This window comes from Scyliorhinus canicula, chromosome 5, assembly GCF_902713615.1.
Source record: "Scyliorhinus canicula chromosome 5, sScyCan1.1, whole genome shotgun sequence".
Classification (NCBI taxonomy): domain Eukaryota; kingdom Metazoa; phylum Chordata; class Chondrichthyes; order Carcharhiniformes; family Scyliorhinidae; genus Scyliorhinus; species Scyliorhinus canicula.
In genome coordinates this window covers 214,451,224-214,472,140 of record NC_052150.1, presented here as the reverse complement: position 1 = coordinate 214,472,140, position 20,917 = coordinate 214,451,224, and the positions used below count along the sequence as shown (strand labels likewise).

Sequence of the window (20,917 nt, the reverse complement as noted above, 5' to 3'; positions counted from 1 at the left end):
CCATTGTAAGTGCAGTTGCACTATCCAACCACCAGGGGGAGTCACTCTGGGAGTACGCGAGAGTTGTACTGGGCTCCTCCCTTGGCTCCGCCCAGGACTCCTCCCCCTGGGACCGATGTATAAAGATCAGTGCCTTAGAACTAGCCTGCCATTTCACCTGCAGTTCAACGACGAATAGGCTGGCTCTATTGTAAGTGTATTAAAGCCTCTGTTCAGATCCAACTACACTTGTTCGCTGAATTGATGGTTCCATCAATTTAATACACTTAAGAAGTTGCCGAAGTAAAGCATGGAATCCGCTCTAAAACCAGGACGTCTAGAACTCGATCCGCAGGATGCAGAGGCGAAAGAAACCTTCTGCCACTGGCTGAAATGTTTTAAGGCCTACATGGCCGAGATCAGCACCGCTGAAACTATGGAGGAACAAAAGCTCAGCCGACTGCACGCGAGGGTAAGCCACAGAATTTCTACACAACTAAATCCAGCCGGTTCCTACACCGCTGCGCTGGCGATTTTGGACAAAATGTATATTAGGCCCATGAACGAGGTCTTTGCCCGCCATGTGTTCACGACTCGCCGACAACGGCCTACTGAAACTTTAGCTGAATTTGCACGCGAGTTGAACAGTCTCTCAAATGACTTGAATTACCAGGCCGATGTATAAAGATCAGTGCCTTAGAGCCAGCCTGCCATTTCACCTGAAGTTCAACGACGAATAGGCTGGCTCTATTGTAAGTGTATTAAAGCCTCTGTTCAGATCCAACTACACGTGTTTGCTGAATTGATGGTTCCATCTCAACTCTCAGCTCTCTTGCAAATATTAACCTTTACTTTCAAATTCGAAAGCAAGCAGAAGGTGTTAAGTTGTGAACCTTCCGGACTGAAAGCCAGCCAAGTGCAAGAAACACTGAATTCTTAACTTTGTACATCGAGATGGATAAAATTTAAGGCCCCATGGATTTTCTCGCCCCCCCCCCCCCCCCCCCCCCCCCCCACCCCCCACTCTATTTACTCCACTGCTCTCCTGACAGTTATTTTCAATCATGGAGTAGGTGGGATGGAGCATCACAGTAGCATATTGGTTAGCACTGCTGCTTCACAGCACCAGGGTCCCATGTTTAATTCCCGGCTTGGGTCACTGTGTGGCGTCCGCATGTTCTCCCCGTGCCTGCGTGGGTTTCCTCCGGGTGCTCTGGTTTCCTCCCACAAGTCCCGAAAGACATGCTTGTTAGGTGAATTGGACATTCTGAATTCTCCCCAGATGTATTCGAACAGGCGCTGGAGTGTGGCGACTAGGGGCTTTTCACAGTAACTTCATTGCAGTGTTAATGTAAGCCTACTTGTGACACTAATAAAGATAATCACAACAGAACTCGATCCTGTTTTCAACAATCTTCCACCACAACCACACTTACTGGTTGACTGGCCATGCTAAATTGCTCCTTCGTGTCCAATGATATGGAGGTTAGGCAGATTGACCATGATTGATGTGCAAGGTTCCAGGGATAGGGCGGAGGAGTGGGCCTAGGTAGGGTGCTCTTTCAGAGGGTCGGTGCAGACTCAATATGCTGAATGGCCTCCTTCTGCACTGTAGGGATTCTATTGATGTTGGATGGGCATCACCCATTTGTGGTGATATGCATCACTGTAGATACACAAGGGGTTAATGTAAGTGCACGTAGACTAGCTAGACACTAGAGGGAGCACCAGAGATATGACACACAGACACTCAACCAATAGATCAGTAAGATAGGACATGACCAATGGGCATTCACGATACACACAAAGAGGTGACACTACCACAGGGGGACATTACACCAACCCATGTATAAAGGACACAGCACACATGATCTTCCTCTTTCCAGTGGAGACACTCAGTGAGTACAGACACAAGGTTGATTCAACATCATACCCACCACATGGATTGTAGCAGACTGGTTTTTCAGTCTGAATAGCTATAGAAGGATTAACAGTAGAGGCGAATCCGAGTAAGAGGATTGTAAATAGTTTAATAAACGTGTTGAAGTTATCTGCACGTCTGAACCTTCCTTTGTCAGAGTGAACATCAAGGAAGCAGCTTATGCTACACCAAGAGCATAACAAAACATGGTACACAGGAGTGACTGTTAAATCCAAATAGTTACAACTCAGCAAACGGTGACAACCAGCAACAACAGCCAGGCAAGATGATGTTCGGGATTCCGGTTCCACAGCAGCTCAGGTACCAAAGCAATCTCAGTGAAAACTGGCGTTGGTTCAGGCAAAGATTCGAGATCTACCTGGTAGTGTCCGACTTAGATGGCATGGCGGATGCAGAGAAAATAAAGCTGCTACTTACCATCGCAGGTCCAGAAGGGCAGCTTAAATCTTCCAGACCTTCAAATACTCAAAGGGGCAAAACAAGAGCGACTTCCAGGCAGTCCTGGACAAATTCCAAGAATTCTGTGAGGGACATACAAGAAAAAACGGTAAAAGAGGCGCCAAAACTCACCATGAGGTAGGCTTGCAGCAGAAATCTGAAGTTTTGAATTGCAGCCATCTTGGTAAAGGTGCTGCACATGTGCAGTGGAGAAAAAGGCCCCAAGTAAAGGAACAGTGATCTGAGCATGCCCAATTGCTTCCTACGACCGTCGTCACACGCTTCGTGACGTCAGAGACCCCGGACTATGCCCACTTAAAGGGGAAATGTCCCAAAACACGGAAAAAAAATTTTAAAGCTGTAAAACCTGATTCTTTCACCTGGAACGACAGCACAATGCCTGAAATTCAACCAGTAGCTGAAAGTAACCTCCGCAGAATCCTGCAACAAGCAGTTAGCACCGCCCAAGAAGATGATATAGTCCTTGAAGACTACGACTCTGACTTTGATTTCTTCTTTGGACATCACAAGCTCAATGCCAGCTCCGACACAAAAAGTGATGATATGGTCCTAGAAAACTACGACTCAGACAAAGGTTTTTTCATTACAGATGGCGACCCCAGTACCAAATCTGAACCCCAACGAGACATGTTCTTCAGCGAAGAATCCAACACAGACGCGGATGTGTTCTTAGGATTTGAGGATCTTCAGCCCAGCATATATGACATCCCGACTCGTGAGTGCAGGATTATGCTGCGGCTTAATGCCAAGAGACAGAGAGCAGTACAAGCCCACAGAGAGCGGCCTGCTGCCACACAGAGAGTGGTCCACGCACCACAAAGGGTCCCAACCTCAACACAGGAAGCGATGAAAGACTCCACAGCGAGACAACTGCACGTCGCCACACAGCAGTCCTTGCATGAACAAGAAGTGGCTCGAGTGACACAAGCCTCCACAGTGAGCTCGTGGACAGCCTCCACGATAGAAGCAACGCAAGACTACAAAACGCAGTCCTTGCATGAACAAGACCATAAGAGTCTAGCAACCTCCTCTGAGCAACCAGCAGCAGACGATGTAAGTCTGCCACGCTCAAGTGAACAACAAAAAGACTATGACAGTCTGCCATGCTCAAGTGCACAGCAAGAAGACTATAACAGTCTACCACGCTCCAGTGAACAGCAAGACGACTGTGACAGTCTACCATGCTCCAGTGAACAATAAAGCGACTATGACAGCCCACCCACATTGTTTGAGCCACCAAAAGAAGATTCTGACAGTCTACCCAGCCCAAGTGAACAATAATAAGCTACTGAGACTCTACCTGTATGTGCGACAAGTGACGACGACATCCCACTTCCCATACAAGATGTGCAACGTGACAGACCTCAGCTAGTGTGTACAGAGGCACTCGACAATCACAGTGAGACTACTGGTGACTCCGGTGACACCACGTTACTTCAAACCTCATTCGCTCGAGCCTCTCCACAAGCAAATGCTTTCCTGAATGTTTTGACTCCTGACGTGGAGCATCAGGAAACCTCAGCTGACTCAAGTGAACCTGAAATGACTCTGGAAGGGGAGCGGCAAGAAACCAAAGCTGACACAGGTGAACCAAAACGACTCCAGACGGGGAGCATCAACAAGCCAAAGCTGATTCAAGTAAGCCGGACATGACTCCAGACGGGGAGCATCGACAAGCCAAAGCTGATTCAAGTAAGCCGGACATGACTCCAGACGGGGAGCGCCGCAAACTCAGCGACGGCACGCTGAAGAAAACAGCAGATGCCACAAAGCACGCTGACGCGAGTAACTGTGTGAAGGACTCGTATTATCCACAGAGTGTGGTCCTTGAGCGCAGCAAACACAACAAAACCAACCAACACAACAGCAACATCCAGAAGTGTGCCAAAGGCAACAGCGTCGACAACAAGTACGACAAAGACACTTATGTAACTGCGACTGATATGACATGGTACAACTCTGCCCATGAGGGACACGGTTACTGCTCAGCTCAGTACAATGACATACCATGGCAGGACGATGCATCTTCCCAATTCACGTTTTCTGCACCACCAACAGGCAACCTGGCCTTCAGGACAGATGCCATCCAACATCGCTACCACAAGCATCGGAAGAAAAACAGACTCCAAATCAGACAATGAAGTGATTTGACCACTTCTTGGTTCCTTATGCACAGGGACACTGATGGCGTTCACAAGGACATGCCACCATCAAAATCACCAACTCACCAACCCAACAAGAAAGACATTCGACCATGATAATTGATGGGTTTTGGACTCATACATATGAGTCGGACTTATTGTTTAATGATCACTGTCATCATAACTTGTACAGAGCATCACTTATATACCTGTTTTTGTTCAGTTTTCTTCAACAGTGTACAGAAAATATGTAACATGAAAACAGGGGGATGTGGTGATACACAAGGGGTTAATGTAAGCACATGTAGACTAGCTAGACACTAGAGGGAGCACCAGAGACATGACACACAGACACTCAACCAATAGGTCAGTAAAATAGGACACGAGCAATGGGCATTCACGACACACACAGAGGTGACACCACCACAGGGGGGCATTACACCAACCCATATATAAAGGACACAGCACACATGATCTTCCTCTTTCCAGTGGAGACACTCAGTGAGTACAGATACAGGGTTGATTCAACATCACACCCACCACGTGGATTGTAGCAGACTGGTTCGTCAGTCTGAGTAGCTATAGAAGGATTAACAGTAGAGGCAAATCCGAGTAGGAGGATTGTAAATAGTTTAATAAACATGTTGAAGTTATCTCCACGTCTGAACCTTCCTTTGTCAGAGTGAACATCAAGGAAGCAGCTTATGCTACGCCAAGAGCAATACAAGACACCATTGTGTTAATTACATCTGGGTTAAAGATGAAAAGTCTTGATCTGCAGATTCCTGAAGGAATATATAGCTATACATGTAAGAAAGTGAAAGGTTTGATATCTTTTACCAAACATGCACTCTACTTACAGCTCACTTTGACCCATGAACTACAAGCAAACAAATTGATGACTCACTCAATAGATTGGTATCCTTAATTTGGATAATTCATTTGTACCCAGGATTATAGATTTAAGATGGACATATATTTGAAATTATTAGAGGAAAATTAAGATGGGTACAGATTTTAAAAAGTTGGGCAAAAGAAGAGGAAAGAAACATAACAAAAAATAACAATCACTTTGTTATTTTACCCCCAGCAATTGAATGCTTCAACAATGTTACTCTGTTGTTCAATGTTTTATAGCGTTATTCAGGGGATTACTTTCTGAACAGGGCACACCACACTGTCAAGCATTTTTGTTAAAAGGAAAATACCCAATTATATTCTGCACTCTTTGCTTTGATTTGAAGATGTGCAGAAAGCAGCCCACCTTTCTCCAGTAATTTTCCAGTACGCGAAGCCCCTTCTAGAAAACAACGCTTGTATGTTGTTGGAATATTGTGCTGCATCTTATCTAGTTTCAAGGCAGAAGCTTCATAAACTAAGGCAGGAATATCTCTTGCTGACCTGCATTATCTCTGTTGTGTCTCTCAGCAGCGTTTGTTTCTGTCTCTCAGCTTGACAAGGTTAGCGGGTTTAATCATAAAAGACCATTGCCGTTGCTGCTAGCTTTCCGAAGCTTGCCGATTGAATGTCAAATTACATCGAGAGGCTGTTTCTCCGTCCTACGAAAGTATGAACAAGTGGAGGTTGTACAGGCCCCTCCCTGGCCTATTTTCCAGCGACGGAGGCGGCTCGACATTGGCTGCCGGTCCTGCCAAAGTCTACACAGTCTTGTGTGACTCGCCTGCCCATCCGTCAGGGAACCCCACGTGGAGCGGGGCTTGTCATCAGCGGGTCCGGAAGATCTCGCTGGAGGGATGGACCGGAAAATCCTGCTCCATATCTTTCCTCCCACCATGTCCAATCTCTCTCAGTCTGGGATCAAATGTGGCCTAGCTTGATCTGCCTCAGGCCCAACTTGTGCAATATACCCCCCCCCCCCCCCCCCCCACCCCCACCCCGACGCTAATTATAGCACCGATCTCATTGCAGCTTAACATCTCACTTTTTTTTAATGTCGACAATTTCATCAAGTTGGAACTTCACCTGGGTGATTTGTATTTTCTTTTCATCTTCAGGCCATCTATTATTTTGAAACTGCGTTAAAGATTGGTGGACAGGACTTCCTGTGCCACGATTTGGCTGAACTCCTCCTGAAAGTGAGACTATTTGAAAAGGCAAAGAAAGTGCTCAGAAAGGCCCTTGAACATTTCAGTGTGTTGGGTTTGTATTACGCTTCCTAGTAGGGGAGGTGTTGGGCAGGGAGTGGGGGGGGGGGGGTGCGCGGCCTTTACAACCAGGGGACTGATGTACCATCAATTGTACGCAAGGCGAGTGATTTACCAAAGTCCGGCTTTAATAGACTAGAACACAGCTCTGCGATCGTCTACAATGGAAAGGACGATCGTCAGGCGTCTGATCATTTATACCTCGTTAATAGAGGCGTGGTTAACTCAGCCTCTCGGCCAATCGGTCGAGAGGCACATGACCGACCAGGGCCAATGGTAAGCCGACGTTCTGGCCCAATGGCAGACAGGTATGCAGATCATATCACCACAGGGACACAGTCTCAGAATAAGGGGCAAGCCATTTAGGACTGAGATTAGGAGGGAATTTCATCACTCAGAGGGTTGTGAATCTTTGGAATTCTCCACCCTGGAGAACAGTGGGGGCTCAGTCATTGAGTATGTTCCAGGCAGAGATTGGTAGATTTCTAAATACTGATGGCATCAAGGTATAAGGGGATAATGGGGGGGGGGGGGGGGGGGGGGGGGGGGGGTGGGGCTCGGAAATGTGGGGTGCGGGGCTGAAAAGGAGTGGGGGGAAAGATCAGAGCAGCCAGACAAAATGGCATCCCAATCTGCGAGGAGCCTTTCCTACTGGGCCAACCGGCAGGAAATTACTCAAGTACGGGACTGGCAGAGAGATCTCCCATGATTATTGCCGAGCCTTTCTGACAAGCTCCAATTATTTCTTCCTTGATGCTCCACCCTGCCATGTGCTAAATGTTAGGGGGCCTGTAGACTACTCCCACAAGTGACTTCTTACCTTTACTACTTCTCATTTCTACCCAAGCCCTTTCCACATCCCTGTGTCCTGAACTTAGGTTATCCCTCTGAATTGTTCTAGTACCATCATTATCGAACAGAGCCAACCCCTCCACTTTTTTCTCACTTTCTGTCCTTCCTTCAATATTCAGCTCCCAATCCATGTCCCCCTGGAGGCATGTCTCTGTAATGGCTATCAACTCGTACTTATTTATTTTTCTGTGCGCTCTCTGTTTTGTTTTGAACGCTACGTGGATTCAGGTACAGAGCTTTTAGTTTTGTCATTTTATTATTTTCATAACCCCTAGTCTCAACTGTGGATTTACTGTTAGATTTGTACTCTCTATCCATTACTGTTATGGTCTGTTTTTCAATCCCCGTAATAGTACCTTTCTCTTTTGCCTTGTCTCTGCTCTTTGATTTACCACATCTTCCCAAATTTGATCCTATCTAGTTTAAAACCCTCTGTACTTCACTAGTCATGCGGCTCACTAGAATACTTGTTCCAGCATGGTTCGTCCATGCTGAACGTCCCAACGATACAGATCTCACTTTTCCCAGTACTCGTGCCAGTGCCCCACAACCTGTAATCCACTTCTCCCACCGCCAACCTTCGAACCACCCATTCATCTCTCTAAGCTGATTTGTCCCATGCCAATTTTCATGTGGCTCAGGTAATAATCCAGAGGTTATTAATTTGGTGCCAATCTCCTCATACTATCTATGCAGAACTTTATCCTGCCTATGTTGTTGGTATCTACATGGACCATGACAACTGGGTCCTCCCCCTCCCACTGCAAGTTCCTTTCCAGGCCTGAGCAGATGCCCTGAACCCTGGCACTAGTTCATAAATTCATAAGATATAGGAGCAGAATTAGGCCTTTCTGCCCATCGAGTCTGCTCCGCCATTCTATCATGGCTTGTACGTTCCTCATCTCTTGCCTACTATGTTACAGACCAAGGGCAGGCAACATGGCCACCTTGACTCATGTTCTCTGCTGCAGGGAAGGTGTTAATCTCTATGCTTATACTAGTAAAGTAAAGTTGCCATAGTCCCAGATGACCATAGGCTCTTTCCCCTTTGAGGGGGAGAGCTGATTGGTGGTGATTTAGCCCGAGGATTACCACAGCTCAGGTGAGGGGCAAAGTTGAGATTGCGGGGCCTTCAAAAATAACCTCAGCGAGTACGGGAATTGAACCCACCCTGTTGGCCTCGCTCTGCATCACAAACCAGCTGTCGAGCCAACGGAGCTAAACCTGAGACTGCAAACCTGTTTGACTATTGTAAAGGCTGAGGTTCCCTTATTCCAAGCCCTCTGGGTCCCCTTACCTGCCTCATTCACCGTCATACTCTCCTGTACCTGACCACTAACTAAACCAAAGGAACTTACCCTGAGAGGTGGGATTGCCTCCTGGTACAAAGAATCCACAAAACCTTCCCCCTCACTGATGCATCGCAGTGTCTGCAGTTCAACCTCCAGCTCATAAACTCTGAGCAGAAGCTGCTCAAACTTCAAACACTTATCGTAGACGTCTTTACCCTGGATCAAACCAGTATCCAGGAGCTCCTACAAGCTGCAGCTGTGACACATCACCTAGCCTGCCATCCTTAATGTGTTCTGATTAACTGTTTAATTATTTTATTCAATATTGGATTTTACTTTTGCTTTTATTTATTTTATCAATCTGACCAACAGCTGCTGGACAATTTTGAATCTTAGGAATAGACAAAACCGTAGTCACTTACTAATACTCACCAAATAACTAGCTTCCTCTCCTGTCACAGAGTAAGATCACTTCCTACAGGATGAGACTGTTAGGAAATAAAAAACAAAAGAGCACCTCTTTCTCTTCCTTTCCTAAATCGATTGATTACCCAAATACCAGGACTCTATTCTAAGTTACACTTCTAGCAGTGCACATTACCTAAAGCACCTCTCTCCCCCAAAACACCGAATTAATGCTTTGAAAAATTCCCAAATACACTCACCCGATCCACCATTACAAGGGGACATAAATTTAAGGTGAATGGTGGAAGATATAGGGGGGATGTCAGAGGTAGGTTCTTTGTCCAGAGACTAGTGGGGGCATGGAATGCACTGCCTGTGGAAGTAGTTGAGGTGGAAACATTAGGGGCCTTCAAGCGGCTATTGGATAGGTACATGGATTACGGTAGAATGATGGGGTGTAGATTAATTTGTTCTTAATCTAGGACAAAGGTTCGGCACAACATCGTGGGCCGAAGGGCCTGTTCTGTGCTGTATTTTCTATGTTCTATGTTCTACCTCATTCCGGCCGACATCTTCCTCACTGACTATGGTGATGCAGAGCAACAAAGACCACACATTAATATGGGAAAGCAACACAAGAAGGGCGGGTATCGAGAACTTTGGTGAGAGACAAGGATAGCATAATCTATCAAATGTGTGTAATCGAGCAGTCTTGAAATAGCAGATTGCTGTTCAACATTAATAAAGCAAGCAGCATATATGCTACCTACTGTCTGGCAAATACTATATCTAAATATTATTGTTTTCCAGAAAACGATTCAGCCACCATGATGAATGACGTCAAGTGCCTGATGCTTTTGGCGAAGATTTGCACCAAGACTAATGAAGTCGAGGAAGCTCTGTCTGCTTATAGCAAGGTGAGGGGATCCTGATACACAATGAAATGTCTGCGTCATTTATGGTTCAGTGCTGCGCCCTCAATACACACCGGATATTTACTCAGCTGAAGGCTGTGATGCCAATGAATCATCGTTATTTAGTGAATGTGCCCCAAACTCAGATCACAAATAGATAACTATCAGGTTTGCTGTCGTTGAAGTTGGTTAGTACACTCTCTTTTCACTTCAGAATCACAGAACCGTCACACTGCAGAAGGAGGCCACTCTGTCCATCAAATCTGTGCTGACTCTCTGAAAGAGAATTCGTCCTTGTCCCACTCCCCTGCTGTTTCCCCGGTAACCTCGCACTTCCTTTCTTTTCAGAGGGCATCCAATACCCCTTTGAATATCTCATATTTATTTAAATATATTAAAAAATATATTTGCATGTCTTTGTTGTCTGTAATCTGGTACTAATTTGGTAATGAAATATAACATTTGCAAGGGGTAGTCATGCTTCTGCAGTGTGATGAATTACATTTGAGCTTCCTCTTATTCCATTGTGTTCCTGATCTCAACCATGGTACTGAATCTTAGATGTGGATGAAGGCTAAAGTCATCCAAGTAGAAGAGGAAAAAATCTGGATGGGGAGTCTTAATGGACTTTTAAAAATTATTTAATGGGATCAAGGCATCGCTGGCTGGGCCAGCCTTTATGGCCCATCCCTAATTGCCCTTGAATTGAGTGGCTTATTAGGCCACTCCGGGAGGCATTTTATGAGGCAACACATTGTTGTCGGTCTGGAGTCACATGTCAGGCCATGTAAGGACAGACTTCCCTCCTTCCCAAAAGGATATTAGTGGGTCTTTACAACAAACGACAATGGTTATCAATTAGACTTTGATCAAAACCTTTAAGATCCTGAGGTCTCTTGACAGGGTGGATGTGGAGAGGATGTTTCCTCTTGTCAGAGAGCCTAGAACTAGGGGTCACTGTTTTCAGGTAAGTGTCATTTGAGACAGAGATGAGGAATTATTTTTTTTATTCAGAGGGTCGTGAGTCTGTGGAACTCTCATCCTCAAAAGGCAGTGGAAGCAGAGTCCTTTAAAGGCAGAGCTAGATAGATTGTTGATTTTAATAATAATAATCCTTATTAGTGTCACAAGTAGGCTTACATTAAGACTGTAATAAAGTTACTGTGAAAAGCCCCTAGTCGCCACACTCTGGCGCCTGTTCGAGTACACTGATGGAGAATTCAGAATGTCCAATTCACCTAACAGCACGTCTTTCAGGAATTGTGGAAGGAAACCGGAGCACCCGGAGGAAACCCCCGCAGACACCGGGGGAACGTACAGACTCCGCACAGACAGTGACCCAAGCCGGGAATCGACCTGGGTACCTGGTGCTGTGAAGCAACAGTGCTAACCACGGTGGTGGGGGGGCTGAAAGGTTATTATGGGTAGGCAGGAATGTGGGGTTGAGGTTACCCAATCAGATCAGTCCATGATCTTATCGAATGGAGGAGCAGGCACGAGGGGCACAGAAGGAGGCCATTGGGCCCATTGTGTCCATGCCAACTCTCTGAAAGAACTACTCAGCTGGTCCATTCTCTGGCAGCTGCTGCTTTTGTGCCACTGCTGCGCCAGTGTTCCGGCTCACGCAACGCCACTCACCCTCTCGTTGTTCTCCGCTCCACAGATCACAGGTCGTTTCCCCCCTCAACCCGCACTTGCTGCTAATAGGCTCACGAGTGAGATTCAGTTGTGCCTATTCAGAGCAAATGCAGGTAAGAAGAAACGGCCTGAGGTTGGTAGAGGAGCCAGCAGCATGAAGGCACATTATCCATTATCCTGATCATCAGAAACTCTTGCAAGATGGGGAGGTGGAGGTCCAAAAGAAATTAATGAAAATCCGCCATTGCACAATTAAGAGAAAGGTTTCCCCGAGCGACATCTGCCGTACGGGTGGCCCACTTTGAGTACCAATGGTCCAGACCCTTCATGATCGAAGACTTCTATCAAACCCCCTGTCAGCCTTCTCTGCAATGTAAATTACTCTTGTGAGAGTCGCAGTTATGTGGCAGCTATTTGACTTACTTATGCCTCATTTGGAATGTTTTAAAGGCCTACGACTTACAAGGGCGGTTACTGAAACGCCTGATGCTGGAGCAGACAGATATTATTCCAGCCCAAAACCAGCTGGCAGCCTCCATCTGTACTGAGATAGCACACCTGTGCATGGATAGGCAAGAGTACGATAAGGCAGCCCATTACTACAAAGAAGGGCTGGGCTTTGTGGAAAACGATCCTAAAGTGAGTACGGAAAGTATTCTTTTCATGTTTCCAATTGTAGAACTGCCTCTTATCACAATTTGTGATGTAAGTTTTGATTTTTTGATCTGCTTAAACCAGGCAGGTTTCTCCCGAATACCCCGATGGCCCGATGCCGGCGTAAAAAAAGGCGCGAACCACTCCGGCGCCTGGCCAACCGGAAGTTGCGAAATCCTCCGCACGTCCGGGGGCTAGGCCGGCGGCCAAGGGGTTGGTGCCGCGCCAACCGATGCCGAAGGGCCGGCGCAAGTTAGCGCATGCGCAGAATCGCCCCGTGGTTCCTACGCATGCGTAGACCGGCCGGCGTATTCTTGCGCAAGCGCAGGGGGGTGCCTTCACTGCGCCGGCCATGGAGGAGCCCTACAGAGGTCGGCGCGGAAGGAAGGAGTGCCCCCATGTCACAGGCCCGCCCACAGATCGATGGGCCCCGATTGCAGGCCAGGCCACCGCGGGCCCTCCCCCCCCCCCGAGGGCCGCACCAGCCGTCCTACCAGCCAGGACCCGCCGTGTGGGACCATGTCCATTTCACGTCAGCGGGACTGGCCAGAAACTGATGGCCGCTCGGCCCATCGAATTGCCGGGGGGGGGGGGGGCGCCGCCAATGGCCCCCGACCGGCGTGGCGTGATCCTCACCCCAGCCCGAAAACCGGCGTGGGGGAATACGGCAGCCAGCATCGGAGCGGCGGGGTGGGATTCACGCCGCATCCCGGGGATTCTCCGGCTCGGCGGGGGTCGGAGAATCCCGCTGATAAGCGACAACCAGACTGTCTCTTCGCAAGGAAGCATTTATTGCTGGTGTCACCGGGGCTATGCACAGCTCTGGTTACCTGACACATACAGCCCAATATTCCTAGACATGTTTATAACGATACCTGAGCATTTGTAGAATGAGGTTTGCTCACCAGACAACATCAGTCATAGGGTGTAGCTCCTTGTTCACATGTTGCTGATTGTTAAAAAGTTCATTATTGTGATGTGGGCGTCGTTGGCAAGGCCAGCGTGTATTGCCCAACCCTAATTTCCCTGGAAAGGTTTGACACAACTGAACGGTTAGGAGGCAACCATATTGAGCGTCAACTGATTTCACTGGAGACCAGACTGGATGAGAATGGCTTGTTTTCTTCCCAAAGGGAGATTAGTGGTTGCTTCTGTACTGTCCACAGCCTGTGGAGCCCTTGCTGATAAGGCCCAGCCATTAGCGGACTAGGTTCCCACAGTGTGTCATATTGCCCCAATCAACATATCGAGAAGATCAATTTCCTGAAATAGCGGGTGCGGGGGTGGGTGGGGGGGGGGGGGGGGTGCTGTCCTTTGGCCACCCAGCATATAGCCGTCTGAAAATGGTGGCGTATTGGGCCGTTTGGTGTTAGCAGAGTGGTCAGACGAATGATCCCACTTCAAAGCGGTCACCGCTTTATAAATGTCAAGTTAGCCAAGTTAAAATTGGCACCAATGAGGGAAGCATTGTCAGATTTAACAGTGCAATGGACACCAAAATCAATCCACTTGAGGTCAGCCCAGCCATGACTACTGCCGATGTCCTGGGACATCGCTGCAGGAGTTCCTCAAGTCCTAGGTCCAACCATCTTCAGCTGCTTCATCAATGACCATCCTTCCATCATTAGGTCAGCAGCAGGGTTGTTCACGAATGTCTGCACAATATTTGCAACTCTCCAGATACTGACACAACCTGTCCATATGCAGCAAAATTCAGGCTTAGATTGATACATGGCAAGTGACACCAGTACCACACAAGGTGCCAGGTAATTGCCACCTCCAACAAGAGAGAATCCAATCATTGCCCATTGACATTCAATGGCATTACCATCACTGAACTCCCCATTATCAACATCCTGGGAGGTCACCAATAACCAGAAACTGAACTGGACCAGCTCAATAACTGCAGAGTGGCAGTTCCCGGACTATATATAAGTTGCGCTGCAGCAACTCACCAAGGTTCCTTTGACAGCCAAACCTTTCAAACATTCTGTTATGGTGGCCAGGTAGGACACGGGGGATCATCAATAGATCTCCCGTGGGCTTCGTGGAATATGAGCTTCCTTATTGAGCGGGCGGGAGATTGCCTGATGCGAAATGAGCAACAGGAGTTTAACACCTCCTGTTTCAGCCCGAGACGGTGTTCTGTAGTTCCCCCGGGAGTAGATTTGTGCACCGTAAGCCGCGGCTGCACCCTTTTCCGTAATGTAAATAAAAGGTTGCGGTGTCGGTTGACTGGCCTTGGCGAGATTATTGCATTGGCGACGAGGAGTAAACATGTTTTTCCTCCGAGCAAACCTCATTGTCCAGAACAGGCAACTTCTCCAATAAGAAAAAAAATGCCGCTCTTCAGTAAACCTGTACCCTATGGTGTAAGCAGAAAAGACTGGGCTCAATACACTGAGCGCATGCATTACGTTTCCGGGCTAATAATAGTGGGGGAGATGAATAGCAGACAATGATCTGATTGGCAACATGCAGAGTCCCAACCTTGTGTGTGATTAAATAGTCTGACCTATCCAGATGCCCCTGACCTGAAGACTTTTAACGAGTTACTAGACTTGGTCCAAATGGGTGGCATGGTGGGGCAGTGGTTAGCACTGTTGCCTCACAACCCCAGGAACCCAGGTTCAATTCTGACCTCAGACGACTGTGTGGAGTTTCCACTTTCTCCCAGTGTCTGCGTGGGTTTCCTCCGGGTGCTCCGGTTTCCTCTCACAGTCCAAAGTTGTGCAGGTTAGGTGGATTGACCATTTTAAATGACCCCTTAGGGTGGAGTTGCAGGAATAGAGCGGGGTATTGGGCCTCGCTAGGATGGTCTTCTGAAGGGTTTGTGCAGACACGATGGGCCGAATGGTCTCCTTCTGCACTGTAGGGATTCTATGAAGCTCCCTGTTATACTCCAGAAATACCACTTTAACACAGCAGGGAGGACCCCAGGGAAACCTGTCACTGAATGTTTGGTCAGATTACAAATTCAGATTGTGAATTCAGATTGTGAATTCAGACCATCCCTGAACAAAATGTTGCAAGACAGATTGATATGCAGAACAAACAGCTTTTAAAAAAAATTATATTTTTATTCTCCTTTTTCACATTTTCTCCCAAATGTTCACCCACCAACAGTAAACAATAATCAGTAACGAATATAATGTCAATCCCCATATCAACAACAACGATCCCATCTTCCCACCAACCCCCAAACAACTGCCTGCGTGTTAACATAAACAAATAAAATGGAATCAGGGATCACCCATAGTTACCATTAACACATACAGTCCCCCTCCCCCCAACCCTCCCAACACCCCACTCCCCACTAATGTTCGATGTTATCCAGTTCTCGAAAGTGCATGATGAATAACGCCCATGAATTGTAGAACCCCTCCATCCTTCCCCTCAGTTCAAACTTAACCTTTTCAAGAGTCAAGAATTCCAAAAGGTTCCCCCGCCACGCCAGGGCACAGGGTGGAGAGGCCGCTCTCTGTGGTCATCCACTGTGTTAACTGTGTGCACCTGTATTAGGGGATGTACGGTAGTACCTATACTACAGGTTCGCCGGTAGCCCCTGCTGGCTAGCTCCGCCCACAAGGAGCCATATAAATATGCATGACTCCTCCTGATCAGCCATTCTGCCAGCTGCTGTAGGAGGCCATGCATCTGACTGTAATAAAGCCTCTGTTGTACCAATCCGAATCTTTAGTACAATTGATAGTGCATCAATTTATTACAGTCAGATGCGTGGCCTCCTCATGCAGCTGGCAGAATGGACATCAGGATCGGACCAGATCGCCTGCAGCTGGATCCGCACTCGCCAGACCCCAGAAAGGACTTTAATCACTGGCTGGCTTGCCTTGAGGCCGACATCAACCCAGCGACCCCCGCGCCGACAGAAGCTCAGAAGATCCAAGTTCTATACTCCAGGTTGAGCTCCAGCGTGTTCCCTCTGATCCTGGAAGCCCCGACTTACGCAGACGCCATGCCACTTCTTAAAGAGAACTACGTTCAGAAGACGAACACTCTCTTCGCAAGGCACGTTCTCGCCACGCGTACAACTACCTGGTGAGTCGATCGAAGACTTCTGGCGGGCTCTTATCCCACTCGTACGGGACTGTGACTGTCAGGCCGTCAGGGCCACGGAACATTCCAATCTCCTCATGCGTGACGCATTCGTGACGGGGATTGCGTTGGATCCCATCCGACAACGACTGCTAGAAGGGGCCACGCTCGACCTAGCGTAGTCGAAAGCTTTAGCACTCTCCATGACGGTCGCATCTCGCAACGTCCAGTCCTACCCCGCTCACCCCGTTCACGCCTCCTACTCCTCTTGGACCCCGCAAACGACCCCCCCAACAGGGGCCACTCCTGCTCAGTATGCCTGCGCTGCCCGCCACACCACGCACTCTGGGGGTCCCCGCTGCTACTTCTGCGGCCAACAGAAGCACCCCCGCCAGCGCGGCCCAGCCCGCGCAGCCACCTGCACATCCTGCGGTAAGAAGGGCCACTTTGCGGCGGTGTGCCAGGCCCGCGCAGTTGCCGCTATTGCGCCTGAATTTTCTCCCTTCCCCAGCCAATCGCACAATGGGCGCCGCCATCTTCTGCTCCTGGGGCCACGTGCGACCAGTGGGCGCCGCCATCTTCTCCCCCCAGGTCCACGTGTGGCCCGTGGGCGCTGCCATCTTGCCCCACCCCCACAACGTGCACTCTATGGACGCCGCCATCTTGCCCCGCGCCCGCAACATGCGCTGCATGGGCGCCGCCATCTTCTCCCCCACAGGTCCTCCAGACGTTGCCATCGCCGCCATTTTATCTCCCCCTCGGGACTGGAACGCTGGACCCGGGTCGCCGTCGCTCCCCATCTGACTCCTCGGACGACCACCCGCTGCTTGCCTCTATGATGCTGGACCAGTCCCGTCCTCACAACCTGGCCACCGCTTCGACAACAGTGCCAATCAACGGCCACGCGACCTCCTGCCTACTGGACTCCGGGAGCACCAAAAGCTTCATCCACCCGGACACGGTAAGGCGCTGCTCCCTCGCGGTCCACCCCGCCAACCAACGGATCTCCCTGGCCTCCGGATCCCACTCTGTCCCGATCCGAGGTTTCTGTGTGGTCAATATCACTGTCCAAGGCGTAGAATTCAGCGGTTTCCGCCTATACGTTCTACCCAACCTCTGTGCTGCACTATTGCTGGGTCTGGATTTTCAATGTAACCTCCAGAGTCTCACCCTCAAATTCAGCGGGCCCCTACCCCCACTCACCGTTTGCGGCCTCACGACCCTCAAGGTTGACCCTCCCTCCCTCTTTGCCAATCTAATTGTGGATTGCAAGCCCGTCGCCACCAGGAGCAGATGGTACAGCGCCCAGGACAAGGCTTTCATCAGGTCCGAAGTCCAGCGGCTGCTTCGGGAGGGTGTTATCTAGGCCAGCAATAGCCCCTGGAGAGGTCAAGTGATAGTGGTTAAAACTGGGGAGAAACACAGGATGGTCGTGGACTACAGCCAGACCATCAATCGGTACACGCAGCTCGACGCGTACCCCCTCCCTCGCATATCTGACATGGTCAATCAGATTGCACAGTACCGGGTCTTCTCGACGATTGACCTTAAATCCGCCTACCACCAGCTCCCCATCCGTATACCGGATCGTCCATACACTGCCTTCGAGGTGGACGGTCGCCTCTATCAATTTCTTAGGGTTTCCTTCGGCGTCACTAACGGGGTCTCGGTATTCCAAAGAGAAATGGACCGAATGGTTTCCGTACCTGGACAACGTTACCATCTGTGGCCATGACCAGCAGGACCATGACGCCAACCTTGCCAAATTTCTCCACACCGTCTCTCTCCTCATCCTCACCTACAACAAGGAGAAGTGCGTGTTCAGCACCAACTGCCTAGCCATCCTCGGCTACGTAGTCCAAAACGGACTCCTGGGGCCCGACCCCGACCGCATGTGCCCCCTCATGGAGCTTCCCCTCCCCCACTGCCCCAAGGCCCTCAAACGCTGCCTTGGGTTCTTCTCCTACTACGCCCAGTGGGTCCCAAACTACGCGGACAAGGCCCGGCCACTTATACAGTCCACTCAATTTCCACTCACGGGGGACTTCCCATTGCGGTGATGCGGAGCTAAGCCGCACGTTCGGTAGCTCTCGCTATTTTTGGTCTTTTGGGCTCTTTTAAAGGCCAGTAGCGGTGCTGGTTGGACTTTTCCCCGGGTGGGAACACTTCCGCTAAGATTATCTGCCAGTGGATGGACTGGACCAGGAGCGGAGCGGTCAAAATGTCGGCTTTGGAGCAGAGAAAGGTGGGAGGCAGGAAAAGCAAGATGGCGGCGGGTGGGGAACCGGCAGCGTGGCAGCAGTGGGCGCAGGAGCAGCAGGAGCTGCTCCATCGCTGCTTCACAGAGCTGAAGGCTGAGATTCTGGAACCGGTTAAGGCCTCGCTGGACAAGCTCACGACAACTCAGACGGCTCAGGGTGCGGAGATCCGAGAGCTACAGCAAAAGGCCTCAGAGAGCGAGGACGAACTCCTGGGCCTGGCAGTGAAGGTGGAGTCGCACGAGGCACTCCACAATAAGTGGTTAGCGAGGATTGAAGAGATGGAGAACCGCTCCCGTCGGAAAAACTTGCGGATTCTGGGCCTCCCGGAGGGGCTGGAAGGTTTGGATTTGGGGGCCTATGTGGCTATGATGCTGAACTCACTAATGGACGCGGGGTTGTTCCAGGCGCCCTTGGAGCTGGAGGGTGCCCATCGAGTGCTGTTGAGGAAACCCAGGCCAAACGAGCCACCTCGGGCGGTGCTGGTCCATTTCCACTGCTTCGTCGACCGTGAGTGTGTGCTGAGATGGGTGAAGAAGGAGAGGATTGCCACCATGGGGAACGGGGGTGGGCGGTCCTGCAGGCACGTGGTGAGCCGAGGCAGAGCTATGGCTGACTGGCGCAGAGGGAGGGGGAGGACCCCCCAGATTCGGCTGGACACATGGAACGTGAGGGGGCTGAATGGACCGGTGAAGCGCTCCCGGGTCTTGGCGCATCTGAAGGGGCTGGGGGCGGACATGGCTATGCTCCAGGAGACGCACCTTAAGGTGGCGGATCAGGTGAGGCTGAGACGAGGCTGGGTTGGAGAGGTATTTCACTCGGGGCTAGATGCGAAGAATCGAGGGCTGGCGATTTTAGTGCGCAAGAGCTTGTCGTTTGTGGCGTCGAGTATGGTGGCGGACAGCGCAGGGAGATATGTAATGGTGAGTGGTAGGCTTCAAGGGGAACAGGTGGTTCTGGTTAATGTGTACGCCCCCAACTGGGATGATGCGGGCTTCATGCGGCGAACGTTGAGCTGGATTCCGGACCTGGAGACGGGGGCTTGATCTCGGGAGGGGATTTTAACACTCTGTTGGACCCAGCCCTGGATCGTTCGAGGTCAAGGACGGGTAAGAGGCCAGCGGCGGCCTCAGTGCTGAGGGGGTTCATGGATCAGGTGGGAGGGGTAGACCCTTGGAGGTTTTTGAGGCCGGGAGGTAGGGAGTTTTCCTTTTTCTCCCATGTCCACAAGGCCTATTCCCGGATTGACTTTTTTGTCCTCAGCAGGGCGCTAATCCCGAGAGTGGTGGGGGCGGAGTGTTCGGCGATAGTCATATCTGACCACGCTCCGCATTCGGTGGAGCTGGGGGAGGGGAAGGATCAGCGCCCACTGTGGAGGTTAGATGTGGGGCTTCTGTCAGAGGAGGAAGTATGTGGGTGGGTCTGTAGGTGCATAGAGGGGTATTTGGAAGCCAATGACAATGGGGAGGTGCAAGTTGGGGTGGTCTGGGAAGCGCTGAAGGTGGTGGTTAGAGGGGAGCTGATATCTATTCGGGCGCACAGGGAGAGGGCGGAGAGGGTTGAGAGGGAGAGGTTAGTGGAAGAAATGGTAAGGGTGGACAGGAGGTATGCGGATGTCCCGGAAGAGGGGCTTTTGAGGAAGCGCCGCAGTCTCCAAGCAGAGTTCGATATACTGGCCACCCGGAAGGTGGAGGTGCAGTGGAGGAGGGCGCAGGGGGCGGTATATGAGTACGGGGAGAAGGCAAGTCGGATGCTGGCCCACCAGCTCCGGAAACAGGAGGCAGCGAGAGAGATAGGGGGAGCCACAGATGCAGGAGGGAACCTGGTGCGGAGTGCTAGGGACATTAATGGGGTGTTCAGATTCTTTTATGAGGGGCTGTACCGGTCGGTGCCCCCGAAGGAGGTGGGCGGGCACCAACCGGTACAGCCGGCTGTGGGAAGTGTTGAGGAGATTTGGGTTTGGTGAGGGATTCATTAGCTGGGTGAGGCTGCTGTATAGTTCCCCGGTAGCGAGCGTGGTGACGAATGGGAGGAGGTCGGAAGACTTCCGGCTGTCCTGGGGGGACGAGGCAGGGGTGCCCCTTGTCTCCCCTGCTCTTCGCGTTAGCGATTGAGCTCTTGGCCATGGCACTGAACATAGAACATAGAACATAGAACATTAC

General features: G+C 50.1%; 1 protein-coding gene across 6 annotated transcripts in view; it reads left to right on the top strand.

Annotated features, from left to right (window-relative positions):
• LOC119966565 (tetratricopeptide repeat protein 21B-like) overlaps nt 1-20,917 on the top strand; it is a 151,078-nt gene that overhangs the window by 87,422 nt on the left and 42,739 nt on the right. For 4 of the 6 annotated variants that reach the window (XM_038798469.1, XM_038798470.1, XM_038798467.1 and 1 more), the window contains 3 exons: nt 6,537-6,681; nt 10,046-10,152; nt 12,238-12,426. In XM_038798469.1, coding sequence (XP_038654397.1) covers nt 6,537-6,681; nt 10,046-10,152; nt 12,238-12,426 — 441 coding nt within the window. The remainder of the gene's footprint in view (nt 1-6,536; nt 6,682-10,045; nt 10,153-12,237; nt 12,427-20,917) is intronic. The other 2 variants (XM_038798472.1, XM_038798468.1) reach the window with 1 other exon arrangement.